The sequence below is a fragment of the Dermacentor variabilis genome, chromosome 7 (genome assembly GCF_050947875.1).
Source record: "Dermacentor variabilis isolate Ectoservices chromosome 7, ASM5094787v1, whole genome shotgun sequence".
Taxonomy (NCBI): Eukaryota; Metazoa; Arthropoda; class Arachnida; order Ixodida; family Ixodidae; genus Dermacentor; species Dermacentor variabilis.
Genome location: NC_134574.1, coordinates 172,413,964 through 172,426,973, shown reverse-complemented (window position 1 = coordinate 172,426,973; position 13,010 = coordinate 172,413,964). Strand labels below are relative to the sequence as shown.

Below are 13,010 nucleotides of genomic sequence, written 5' to 3'. Positions count from 1 at the left end.
TTTAAAAAGAGAACCATACTTGGTTTTACTACTCTCATCATGTTTTACATTTATGTACACACATGCTTGTGAATTGGCAATTTCTACTGACAAAGCAGGCAGCAACGCATTCCTTATGCAACAGCAGTAGCAGAGAAATATCATGGCAACGCACGCAGAGATAGATAAAAGGCAAGCAGGGGCCACATTTTGCAACGACTATCACAAATACATCCCTCTCACATTTCGTCAGTGGCTTGCACACACACTGTGGCATGCTATTTTCGCTATCAGCTACACCCAGAAAGGTCGTCATTAGCACGTGCAGACCATCACATGCCGGTTTACATTTTTTTTCTTTTTCCGGGATCAGCAATTCAGTATGACTGATGACTGAGGATTGTTACAAATTGTGGCCCCAGAGAAATATTTTTTTCTTGTGAGTGAGCCGCGACTGTTGCGTGTCTCCTCATGGCGTCATGCCGTTCGAAGCCAGGGAGACTGCACAGTGTGCACATATGCAGGCAGCACGTAATTAACACCTCAGTCAGGATTAGAGTCTCGTGATTGAATGGTCTTCCCATAGTGATCTCACATAGATTGCAGCACATCGCCTCTTGTATAGCACCTGCAGCACCTACAGTGCTCACTTATTTTGTACTCTGTAAAGAAAAAAAAGAGACGCAAGAAAGGAAACAAACAAAATGCTTCAAACACAAGTTCTTCTAAAAAGACATCATGCCAACTAAATGTACACACACAGTTTCCTCTCTTTAATAGAAGGCCTATGTTCATATAGAATACTCAATAAACAACTTTGCTCTCCACATTACGAGGGGAGGATGGAGAGGGGCACGCATGCAACTATAGCACAGCTCACTCTTTAGGCTACTCCCAGGCTGTGGTCTTGAAATAAATTAAAACAAACTTTGTTGCAAGAAGCTATACACGTGCACAACATGTGCTTTCTAGCATTGGCGAGAGTGCATGTGCTGGTTTACTTGAATCTTTGTTGTGCACATACCATGAAAAGAGGGCATCAATTGTCCCCACACAGAACATTGTGCGCAGGCAACAAGAGCTTAAATACAATAGCAAAGCTCACAAGAGCGAAAGTGCAGAGGATTGGCTAAGCGCACTGTCAAAATCGGGGGTACATGCTCTCAGAAAAGGCAGCTTTGCTGTGTCAGTCTGTCTGGTGGTGGAAAAACATCACTGCAGATGCGAGCAGCACACAGCAACCTGAATAAATAGTCTCACAGAGTAATCTCTTTGAAGGATTTCGGTGGCCAACATCATACATTGGTGCTCTCATTGTCCTTGTTAAAGATGCTTGCATGAATGAACAGTCCTTTTGTAAGACAATATACAGGAGCACCAGTAGAACTTTCACAGCTACATGCCTACAGAAGTTAAAAGAGCCACAGCTCTTCACTCTACTGAGCTCTAGACCACTGGGTGTGCTAGCTGCATAATGGCTTCAAAACTCCTTGCAAGGACTGCACAACCACTCCCAAGGTCTTCAGAACATAGAAGCCTAGAAAGGATCTAGTAATAATTATAGTAAAAACATGCAACTTCCACTGCAGCTGAAATATGCAGTATGAAATTGAACAGTATGATCATCACTTGCAAGAGCCACATTCAAAGTGCACAGTCTCCATCAAAAGTTTCCAAACCGTGGTATTTCTGTAAAGTTGAATATTTCCGCAGCCTGGTGAGCATGCAGCCTTATATTCGAATTTCCAGCCTGTATACAGTTTATGCAAACAACATAGTGTTGTATGGTTTTGCCACTGTGACAAACTGCAAGGAAATTCAACATTATCTCTGGTATCGTGGCCAGCAAACTTTTGATGCTAACTGTATTTTCCGCCACCCAGCTCATCCGGTGAGCCTGTCTGCGACACAATTTCACTTTATTCTCGTGTCTCCAGAGTTCCGAAAAATTCTGCGCATGTCTGTACATGGTGTTGGTTTATATCTATAAAACCATGAACTTGGAAAATTGCAGCAGTTTCTGCCCATTTTTCTAAAGTCATGCACTGCAGCAAACTCAGCAATTTAGGGTGCACATTTCTGAATATCAGAGCCATAATCACCATAACTATAGTGGTTTCCAAATTCTGAGATGGACTGTTGCTGTTTTGCAGAAACTGCAATGGCGTCAGCAGAGTACGACTACACTTCAGTGCTTACTAGAAGTAGCCACAAAGGCAAACAATCACCAGTTCTGTGCTTCACAGCGAGAGTATTTTGAAAAATGGGCAGCGGCTGTAAGACACGCAAGTGTGAAAAACATATCTGTACACAGTACTACAGTCGAACCTTGATACAACAAACATGGATATAACACATTATCAGATATAACAAAGTAAGTTTAAAATGTTTCTGGCCGATATTAGCACATATCAAATATGTGCTTATACAGAACATCGGATATAATCAAGGTATTTTCTTGTCAGATGCGACTTTATTATAGAAAGGTTCGACTGTACTCGCATTCTGGCAACAAGATTCTGTAGTGGCAAATTGATTGTTCTCTACAGTAATATAGCATGTAGGTGCACACAAAAGCAAACACATGCCCCCTTGTCCCTGATTTCAGATTACTCAAAAAGAAAAAAAAAAGAAAGAGAAATGAGGCCAGCAGCAACACTAGGCAATATTTACAAGTCACAGGTAGTGGCACAGTCATGCATGGGACAAGTTATATTAACAGCCTCATAAAGTACACGTTTCATTGAATTTAAACATTGCACAGTACTGGACCAAAATACTTTTCATAGTGCGATCTTTCTGCCTTGACAAAGAATGCTTTAAAAAAATTAATGCAGCACTTGCTTCTCTTGACGAAGTACATACTATTTGTCACAACAAAAGCAGTCATAACAATGCTCCAGCCGGTGTCGCTCAAGAAATCCTACTTTTGGACAGAGATAAACACTACATTGAATGTGCAAAGCACTTCTAAGTTAAGCATCATAGAGCCAGGCAACTTTAAACATGGCCTCGGCCAACTAACTTTAATTTGGTTACATGAAGCTCGTTGACCTATTAGAAGTGCAATCAGGCGGACGATTCTTGCAATTACCACAGAAAGTTGTTACACTGCATGTCAACTCTCCTATGTACGACACGTCACCATTTCAGCAAAATTAAGGTATATCAGGCAATATGAGGCTGTGACTGCAGCAATGTTGGCTTCTGTTGGCACATGTGAACATGTCATGCTTTACACCTGTTTAACAGTGAAATCCTCAGAAGCACTGTACCAAGTATATCTTGGGCTAAGAGCAAAATGGAAAAAAAAAACGAGACATAAAAAATGTGTTGCCACTGCAGCGACTTAATACCCGTCTCAAAGTAGGCTCACATGCAGTTGCACATGGAATCTGCTGAACAGCATCACGAAAGGCAATGTTAATCAGGCAAGAAGTCATTTGCCCTGCATTCCCAGCCACTGATGTGCCACGGGTTACATAGTTTCTTTTTGCTTTCAATAATATACATCTCGTTCATGCTATTGGATAACATATCTACAATATACTCTTATTTCAGTGTCAAGGTTTTTCAATGTCAACTAAAAAGCAGCTAGCAATGCTTGGGTCATTCAAGTGGCTGCGAACGACTCGGTGAGCTACTCCAACACCAAATCGATGCTCATTCTCTTTTTACCAATTTCAATGAGAATGAGTTCTGGCTATTTTTAAGTATGTACCTATTATCTACGTACACATTAAGAGGAATAAGAAATGCCATCATGTGTTTTGAAGGCTAGTAGTAAATGCTACTAAAATTTCTATACACAGATGCCGCCAACAGAGGAACTTAAAAAGACAACACTGCGCACACAACATGCACAGTTAACGTATAATTGTGGGTACCAAGTTCATTTATACAGAAACCACTGCCTGATGTGCGCAACTCAACATGCTGTAATACATTCAAGTTTCAATCCCGATTGAGGAGCCTACGTGTGGCACAACAGTGCAAAGCACAATATCCTGAAAGACATAGTAGGGTTTCCCCTGTAGCCTGAGCATTTTCAATGTCGGCGCTAGCAAAACATTTGAACTCTAAAAAGAATGAGGTCTTCAAGAAGCCATCACATGCTTAGAACAGGCAAGACACTCGAAGCGAGTTGCCAGACAAGAATAAAGGGCTTGCGTCAGTTGGCTGCTTGCACATTTGCCACCGTCTTGGGTCCCACAACAATGTTGCAATTTTTTCCTGAAAGTGAATACTTGTGACATGAGCGTTCAGCGTCTCTGCGAGGGTGTTGAACTTCCCTTCAGTCGCACCTTGGCATGAGCTAGGCACCAGCACTTCGACCAGCATCCAGTGTAGAGGTCGTTCTGCATACCTGGCATGAACAGCTGCCCTTCGCCATGCACTTTGTAAAGCTTGGTAGATCATACTATCAGCACCACAAGTCAAAAGTTTGTATGCAAGTCTAGTCAACCAATCTAGTCACTGCACAAAAACCACATTATCGGAAACAGGCATGACTGCTAAAAAAATGCAGACACCGGTGTTTCAACATGTGTCATTGATACCACATCAATGCAAACATAGACCTCAGTGGCCACTTGTCGAGTGTTTTCACCTGAGCAAAAACAAATGCACAAATTTAAAATAAAAAAGCTAAACAGTGCTCTTCATATCTTTTTTTTTACACACGCACATATCAGACACACACAGAAAAAGAATGCTTGTGAGCAGCTGTGATGCTGGAACCAGAAACAACCAAGGATGCAGCAGGTCGCGAGATGGTTGGTTGAATGGTGACCTCTGACCCCAGCGTGACCTTAGCTCTGAGACTCGTAGCTGGAGGAGAACTGCTCACGCGTGTCTTCCAGTCCGAGACCCAAGTCGACGGGACTCGGCGGGGTGCTCAGGTTGGAGCTGTTGTTGGAGGCAATCGAGTGGCGTGGGCTGGCCTGCTGTCCTCTCGGGTCCTGTCACAAGCAAGCACGTGGGGAGGCAGGAAAAGGGGGGTCGGTGGGGAACAAAGCACATGCTGTGAGATGCAACATCAACATAAGCGCAGGGGTTCCACAAACTCCTGAAAGCACAAGTTCTTCTGTACACTCTAGTTTGTTATTCTTGCAGCACAAAACAGCACATCATGAAGCTAGACAAAAGTTGAATGGCTTGCTTTAATATAAAGCCACATTTGACAAGGAAATATATTGCTGTTATATGTGATATTCATTATAAGTATACATGCTGATATCAACAGGGGAAACAAATATTGCAATTGGATCTATGCTAAAAAAATGAAAGTGTGGTGCCTCTCACAAGCCAACAAAGGGTCTCCTGTTGATTGCCAGTCAGCAACGTGCCATGGCAATGTGTGGCCCCGTATAAACAACATTAAATTGCAAACGTGCTCTGCACTGTCATTAATAACTTGAAGATATACTCACATGGAAATAAAGAATGGCCAACCGAATTTTAGTATTTCTTCATTATATATGATAATTTACCAATATATCCTTGTTCATTATAATGACCATACTAGAGTTCGTTATTGTTAACACACGAAACAGACGAGACACTAAAGTCGACAGACTGCTTTCTCAGATTTACAAGCCTTGTCTTCTGCTAAAATTGTTTTTATGTAAGCACTGCACAATAATGTAGATACACAGTGGTAAAGTAAGAAAGAGTACATTCTTGCCTATGTTTACCAGACAATTTAGTACTATGGTGGTCCAAACAAAATTACTTGCGATAGCGCTAAAACAGAGCATTCTATAAATGATTGGCACAGAAAGATCGGTAAAAAAAATTATTTTAAGGGAACAAGTCGTTTTTGAAGTTTCTGAAATGTTCACCAGTGTGTTATAAAATTTAATTAGTAAGCACAAGTTTCATTCAGTTGTGTTCTTTTACTTTGATGGCACTGTAAATCAGGCACTAAATTGAGGATAAAGAGATTAAATTTTTGTGAAGAGCCTGCTACAGTTTCCAAATAAAGTTCCTTGTAAGATTTCAAAAATAGGCCCTATCTTTGCCACACGAAAGAAGTGTTGAAAGAAAATAAGCCCCAAAAAGAAATGATTGATTATACATACCAGCCCTTAAGAAATATACAACAAAAAGTTAACAATCATAATTAGTAAAGTTGCACCAATATTGTACCAGTTATGCCTTTAATGTGAGCTAACATAACTTTTACTGAGTTTATTTACTAAACAAATCAGCATGACAATGAAATAAAATGTGTTTTTAGACAGTTTGGCACCAAGTTTATCAACATTCAATATTGCAGTGTTCGTAGCACACAGCTGAAAGTGCACATAATTGAAAGCATTGTGTGCGGCACAAATGACCGACTAAAGGACTTTCATATGTTACAAATTTTTTGTTTAATTAATAATGAATGAATGAATTAATTAATTATCACTTTATTTATTTATTAATTAAATATGTGACCGCAAATAGCTTGGCACCTTTTGTGTGGTGCACTACAGGGGTGGTATTCTGTAAGAGTTCACCTAGTGGACTGTCCATTTCAACCGCTGCTGATTGGCTGTAGCTGTACAAGCAAGGAGGACACGAGCGGCCCCAGCCAATCAGCAGCAGCTGAAATGGACAGTCCACTAAGTGGACTCCTACAGAATACCCCCCCAGTACAAACTGAATGGTACATGTAGCAGCAAGAAAACACAATAAATGTAATGCATGGAAAAAGAAGGGAAGGGCAATGCCAGCGTTTAAATGGCACAGGCCCAAAATATATGATCTAGAGATGGGCAACATCAACACTTTCAAATGTGAATCAAAGACAGTAGATTTAAATTAATTCGACTCTGGATAATCCGACCCCAGCCGAAGGCCTGGGCTGGCACCCATGCATTTCCATGGGTCCAAACTTTCGTTATTTCTATCTTAAAATTGGCTTTTGCCACATAATTCGAGCCTGACCAGTCAGCACGCATGTGCATAACCACAACGGTGACTTCAACAGCGACCCCTTTAGTAGTAGCGTCTGTGTAAGTACAGCTTAGGGGACAGTGAATGCATTGAACACACATCATTTCCCATCGAAAACACCTATTTTCGGCTTGCCTTAGGAATATTTTCAAGCGATAACCGTAGCTCACAATGGCTGATTAGGGTATTTACCCGATTCTAATAAGCAGCTTGATCTTTTTTTCTTTTCAAGAAAATTGGGCCAAAATAGACTATGCGTTGCAATCAGAGAATACCAGTGTTTCTTCACAGTGTTTCTATGCTTTACCACAACACACTCGTGTATTAGGGCAAAGCTGATGTTAAAAAAAATTATGCAGAAACTCTACTGGTGTTGTCTATAAGTCGGATACAACTTTAGAAGATAGTGGCGTTTGCTCCTCAAATGCAAATACGCGAGCCCCCACCAATGGGCAAGTACTCCAGACTCACGTCATGAGCTGGAGGACTGGTGACCCCGCTTGATTTTGAATTTCTGAATCATTCAAAAATCACATGGGCTCCTTGCACCAGTTTGCCGTGTCAGAAAACAAGATATGCAAGCTCAGAGATGGATGCATACAACATTGACAGGTATAATATGGACAAGCTTTATTGTGCCACTTGACACATACAGACAAAACCTGCCATGTAATTTCAGTACAACTATTTGTACAGACAGTGCAACCAGTACACGGCAGTTCCACGTTTGCTATGAACTTCAGGAAAGGCAGGGACTGAGCAGAAATTGGGGCTTGGCTTTAGTGTACAAAATGTCCAGATGTCTAGTGTCCAAAGTGTCCAGATGAGGTTACTCAGCTACAGCAGTTAAAAAAGTTAACAAACAGCTAGCAGTTATTAAACAAACTGAGGGGAAAAACACACCCTCACCAGCCAAACAATATCCCACAGCAGTCAGATTAGAGTACCATATATACTCGCGTAATGAACACACTCACATAATGCATACACCCCAACTTTGCTCTTGAAAATTTTTGTTGCTTTCCCCCGCATAATAATCATATTCCCAACTTTGCTCCTGCACAGTCCCACGATCGAATGGCTGGGCTGTGGTTCTTCCGGAGGCACTGGAATCTTTTAGTCTCGCACATGTGTCTAGAGTAAATACACTTCATCTCGATGTCCGTCACTGTGTTGGAAATACCTAATAATGTAGGGGTATTGTAGGGGTAATGCAGAATATTGCCAGAAGTAAACCAAATTGAATCGAGTATTGTGTAGTTTTCATATAATGAACAGCCATTATCACAATTACTAAAAGACGTGCTCACATCCTAGTATTCTTAAGGTTAGCAAGTTTCTGCCATTACATATTATGTTATGAAGCATTATTAAATAAATGCATAAAGTGGAGCAGTAGGAGCAAATGAGTAGTTTCTGTGTATGCACAGGAGAGAGTGTGAATGATTGCTATATAAGCTTGTAAAGTACGGCACCTAAGCGACACAGCCTGCTCCACAATGCAAGTTCTCATGTTTTAAGTCTTTATTTGCCCATGAAGGTTAAAAATTTCCCTTACTCTTGCTCCAATTTTATTTTTCATTAGGTGCAGTTCACCATTTTGAAATATTCACAAAATATTCGAAAAACATTAACATTTACAAATAGAGACTATGATTCGTTACTACAAAGTTTGGAACATTCGCACCCCTTTATAATAATGTCACGTGAGAAAAGCTGAGATCAGCTAAATGAAGTTATACAGCAAACTTAGGCAAACATGCCGTGGCGGCATACCGTTAGGGGTGGCTGGTTTGATGATGGTGAAGCTGACAGCAAAGTCAAGAGAAGGTAACACTGGCAGCAAGCATGCAGTAAGAATAGGCAGCAAGTTATCACGGTTACTCAGCACCTGGCGGACAGACCAATCGCGATTAAGCTCAGCCTGCTCTTACCGCATGTTTGCCGCCTGTGCTGGCGCAAAGTCACCTCGCAGATTTGCGAGGGTGAAAAATGCACAAATGCACTCTGCAACAGCAACTTTACTACGATGCAATAGGAGACTGCACATGTATGATGCACAGCCGGTGCTTAGTGGATGTAGCGGGGTGTAATGTCGGACTGCTGTGCCTGTTCCTCGCTTTTCTGCCTGTCTTTGGTTTTGCTGTGTATGATGGGCCCTAAGTCAGGTTATAGGCCTGCAGAGAGACAGAGAGTTTATCTGCTCACAAAATTGAAATGCTGATCAGAAATCGATAAGCTTTGAGATGCCAATGAGCAGGATGGTCGAGGAAAGAGACGCACAAAGAGTGCTCATCAAAACAACAGGTGTCTAAAAGCAGCGCTTCAATGTGATGCTTGCAATAACCACAAACAGCCGGAAGTGGCCACAAGGACAAGCTCTTGTCGAACCACAATGTAGATGAAGTGGCCGACAACAGGTCTGGTGGTTCTGATGCTGAGTGAAGTGCAATCAAAACACTGTTACGGCTTGCAATGCGGCTGAGAGGCTAGGCCTTTCGGTCCTGACGTGGGAGCGGCATGCTTCTGGCTAGGAATCTAGCGGGACCTGAAGGGCCTGAATAAAGTTTTTCATACCATACCATACAGTTTGCCAGTTGTATATGTACAGAAAAACCTTGTTAAATCGTACCCGCTTAAACAGTGGTTTCGTTTTAAAAGTAGTAAAGTCAAATCCCTGACTCACCGGCCATTGAACACAATGCGTGTTGTGTCTGCATAAACCGTACCAGCTTGTTGTGCATGTATCGGTTAACATGTAGTGTTTCCACTTTTCATTGCGCAATCATGGCGGTGCATTGTCCCAATCGGGCGGCCCGGCAGAACAACAAGCCTCAGAGATCAGAACAAGGACCTCAAGCACCCTGTGTGTTGGCATATGAAGCCACTTCAACATAAACATCATTTCGGTGTTGGTTCTTTATTTTATGCCAGAGCGTCAGAGCGTTGTGGCATCGCGCAAGCAAAGACTTGCGTCATGCTGAATCTTGAATATAAAACACCGAGTGCTCAGCATAGAAGAAAAACTGTACATCATTCGTGCTATCAAACGTGGCACGATGAAGTCGGCGCTGGCACGCGACAAGGATCTACAGGTGACTACGGTGTGTGGCATATGCGAAGAAGTTGATCGGCAGCGCTGCTGTGACCGCAAACAGATGTCGGCTACGAGGTACAACTTTTCGTCATCGTTGCCTCTGTCGTTGCCAAAGGGTTGCCTAACGACAGTGATGAGGACGACACGGAAAGTGACAGCACGGGCAATTCAGGCCCAACAGTGGCAGAAGCTGCGCGTTATGTCAGCCTCATGAATGCAATCAATGCGATGATAACGGCACCCTGTAATGAAAAAGGCACCCTGCGACTTCTGCAAGGCTACCACGCCCGCGCACGGAGAACATGCAACGCCAACGAGGAATCTGCCATGCGAGTGTTTGCCAAGAAGAGCGGGCTGGCTGAAAAGCTGGTGTTGAAGCTTCAATAAGTTTGAGGTCGCTGTCGTTGCTGCTAGGCCGCCGCCGCATCAAATGAAAATAACAGACTTTTGTCACGTGAAGTGAATAAATACTGCATGTTTTTGCCCTTTCATCGCACTCTCTCTGAGTTCCATTTTTGACAGGTAAGTGGGCGATCTCGTGCTATTTCGGTTAAGCAGTACTACCGTTTAATATGTACTTTTTCCAAGCTCCATAACTGCGGTTTAACGAAGTTTCACTGCATATTTTACTGCAAAAGTAAGTTATATAATGCATTTTGAAAAACAATTACCGTCTTACTTTTCGATTTTTGCTGTTTCAAAAGAGTTCCCATTAAATTTACTCCACGTAATAAACGCACCCCCCAACATTGCTTCAGTTTTTTGGGAATATAAGTATGCTCATTATTTGAGTATATACGGTATTTCATATAAAAAAACTGCCTAGAACTTCAGTTTCTTTGAATTAAATGTATACATTCTGTAACTAAAATGTCTGCTATCAATACAGGAGCCGTGCAGAACAACTCACATCATGTGTTGAGCTTTGAAGCATCGAGCCATGTTCTTGTGATGATAGTGATCCTTCGGGTGACGCAGTCAGCGAGGATTTTGCTGTCCTAGGTACCGTGCCAGGCGCCAATGGCGCTGGCCTCTTGGGTTGCAATGGAACACCTACTGCGCAAACAGATTACAAGGGAATAAGAATAAATCTGAACTTGGGTTACTGCAGTAGAGTCTAGTGTTAAAGCAGTACTGATATGAAATTTCTTACTTGTCATCCTTTTGCATTATTTTTGAAGCCCGAGCCTCCTGAACCTTATAAAAATGTTGACGGTCACTTTAGTGTACGCTACAGAGGATGAGGACAAAAGCCTGCGCATGCACAGGACATTAAATTACTTGAAATTCTCATTTGAAGGCACTGCGACTTCCTGTTGCTTTTGTCCCACCAAAGGTTGTGGGTTCAATGCGTTAATTAACTTCACCTTAATTAGCAACAAATGCTGTGGGTTTGACTCCTAGCAAAGGTTGAGGGTTTGAGTGCCTGAATTAACTTCGCCTTAAGTAACACCAATATGGATGAGATAGTTCAAGTGGCTGAGGAGTTCTATAGAGATTTATACAGTACCAGTGGCATCCACGACGATAATGGAAGAGAAAATAGTCTAGAGGAATTCGAAATCCCAAAGGTAACGCCGGAAGAAGTAAAGAAAGCCTTAGGAGATATGCAAAGGGGGAAGGCAGCTGGGGAGGATCAGGTAACAGCAGATTTGTTGAAGGATGGTGGACAGATTGTTCTAGAGAAACTGGCCACCCTGTATACGCAATGCCTCATGACCTCGAGCGTACCGCAATCTTGGAAGAACGCTAACATAATCCTAATCCATAAGAAAGGGGACGCCAAAGACTTGAAAAATTATAGACCGATCAGCTTACTGTCCGTTGCCTACAAAGTATTTACTAAGGTAATTGCAAATAGAATCAGGCACACCTTAGACTTCGGTCAACCAAAGGACCAGGCAGGATTCCGTAAAGGCTACTCAACAATAGACCATATTCACACTATCAATCAAGTGATAGAGAAATGTGCAGAATATAACCAACCCTTATATATAGCTTTCATTGATTACGAGAAAGCGTTTGATTCAGTCGAAACCTCAGCAGTCATGGAGGCATTACGGAATCAGGGTGTAGATGAGCCATATGTAAAGATACTGGAAGATATCTATAGCGGCTCCACAGCCACCGTAGTCCTCCACAAAGAAAGCAACAAAATCCCTATAAAGAAAGGCGTCAGACAGGGAGATACGATATCTCCAATGCTATTCACAGCGTGTTTACAGGAGGTATTCAGAGACCTGGATTGGGAAGAATTGGGGATAAAAGTTAATGGAGAATACCTTAGTAACTTGCGATTCGCTGATGATATTGCCTTGCTTAGTAACTCAGTTGACCAATTGCAATGCATGCTCACTGACCTGGAGAGGCAAAGCAGAAGAGTGGGTCTAAAAATTAATCTGCAGAAAACTAAAGTAATGCTTAACAGTCTCGGGAGAGAACAGCAATTTACAATAGGCAGCGAGGCACTGGAAGTCGTAAGGGAATACATCTACTTAGGGCAGGTAGTGACGGCGGATCCGGATCATGAGACGGAAATAATCAGAAGAATAAGAATGGGCTGGGGTGCGTTTGGCAGGCATTCCCAAATCATGAACAGCAGGTTGCCATTCTCCCTCAAGAGAAAAGTATATAATAGCTGTGTCTTACCAGTACTCACCTACGGGGCAGAAACCTGGAGGCTTACTAAAAGGGTTCTACTCAAATTGAGGACGACACAACGAGCTATGGAAAGAAGAATGATAGGTGTAACGTTAAGGGATAAGAAAAGAGCAGATTGGGTGAGGGAACAAACGCGAGTTAATGACATCTTAGTTGAAATCAAGAAAAGAAATGGGCATGGGCAGGACATGTAATGAGGAGGGAAGATAACCGATGGTCATTAAGGGTTACGGACTGGATCCCAAGGGAAGGGAAGCGTAGCAGGGGGCGGCAGAAAGTTAGGTGGGCGGATGAGATTAAGAAGTTTGCAGGGACGGCATGGCCACAA

General features: G+C 42.3%; 1 protein-coding gene across 3 annotated transcripts in view; it reads right to left on the bottom strand.

The window, feature by feature from the left end:
• gek (serine/threonine-protein kinase gek) overlaps positions 1-13,010 on the bottom strand; it is a 320,768-nt gene continuing 307,758 nt past the window's right edge. For 2 of the 3 annotated variants that reach the window (XM_075700309.1, XM_075700311.1), the window contains 2 exons: positions 10,932-11,077; positions 1-4,940 (listed from right to left, as the gene is read on the bottom strand). In XM_075700309.1, coding sequence (XP_075556424.1) covers positions 4,791-4,940; positions 10,932-11,077 — 296 coding nt within the window. In that variant the 3' untranslated portion in view covers positions 1-4,790. The remainder of the gene's footprint in view (positions 4,941-10,931; positions 11,078-13,010) is intronic. The other variant, XM_075700310.1, reaches the window with a different exon arrangement.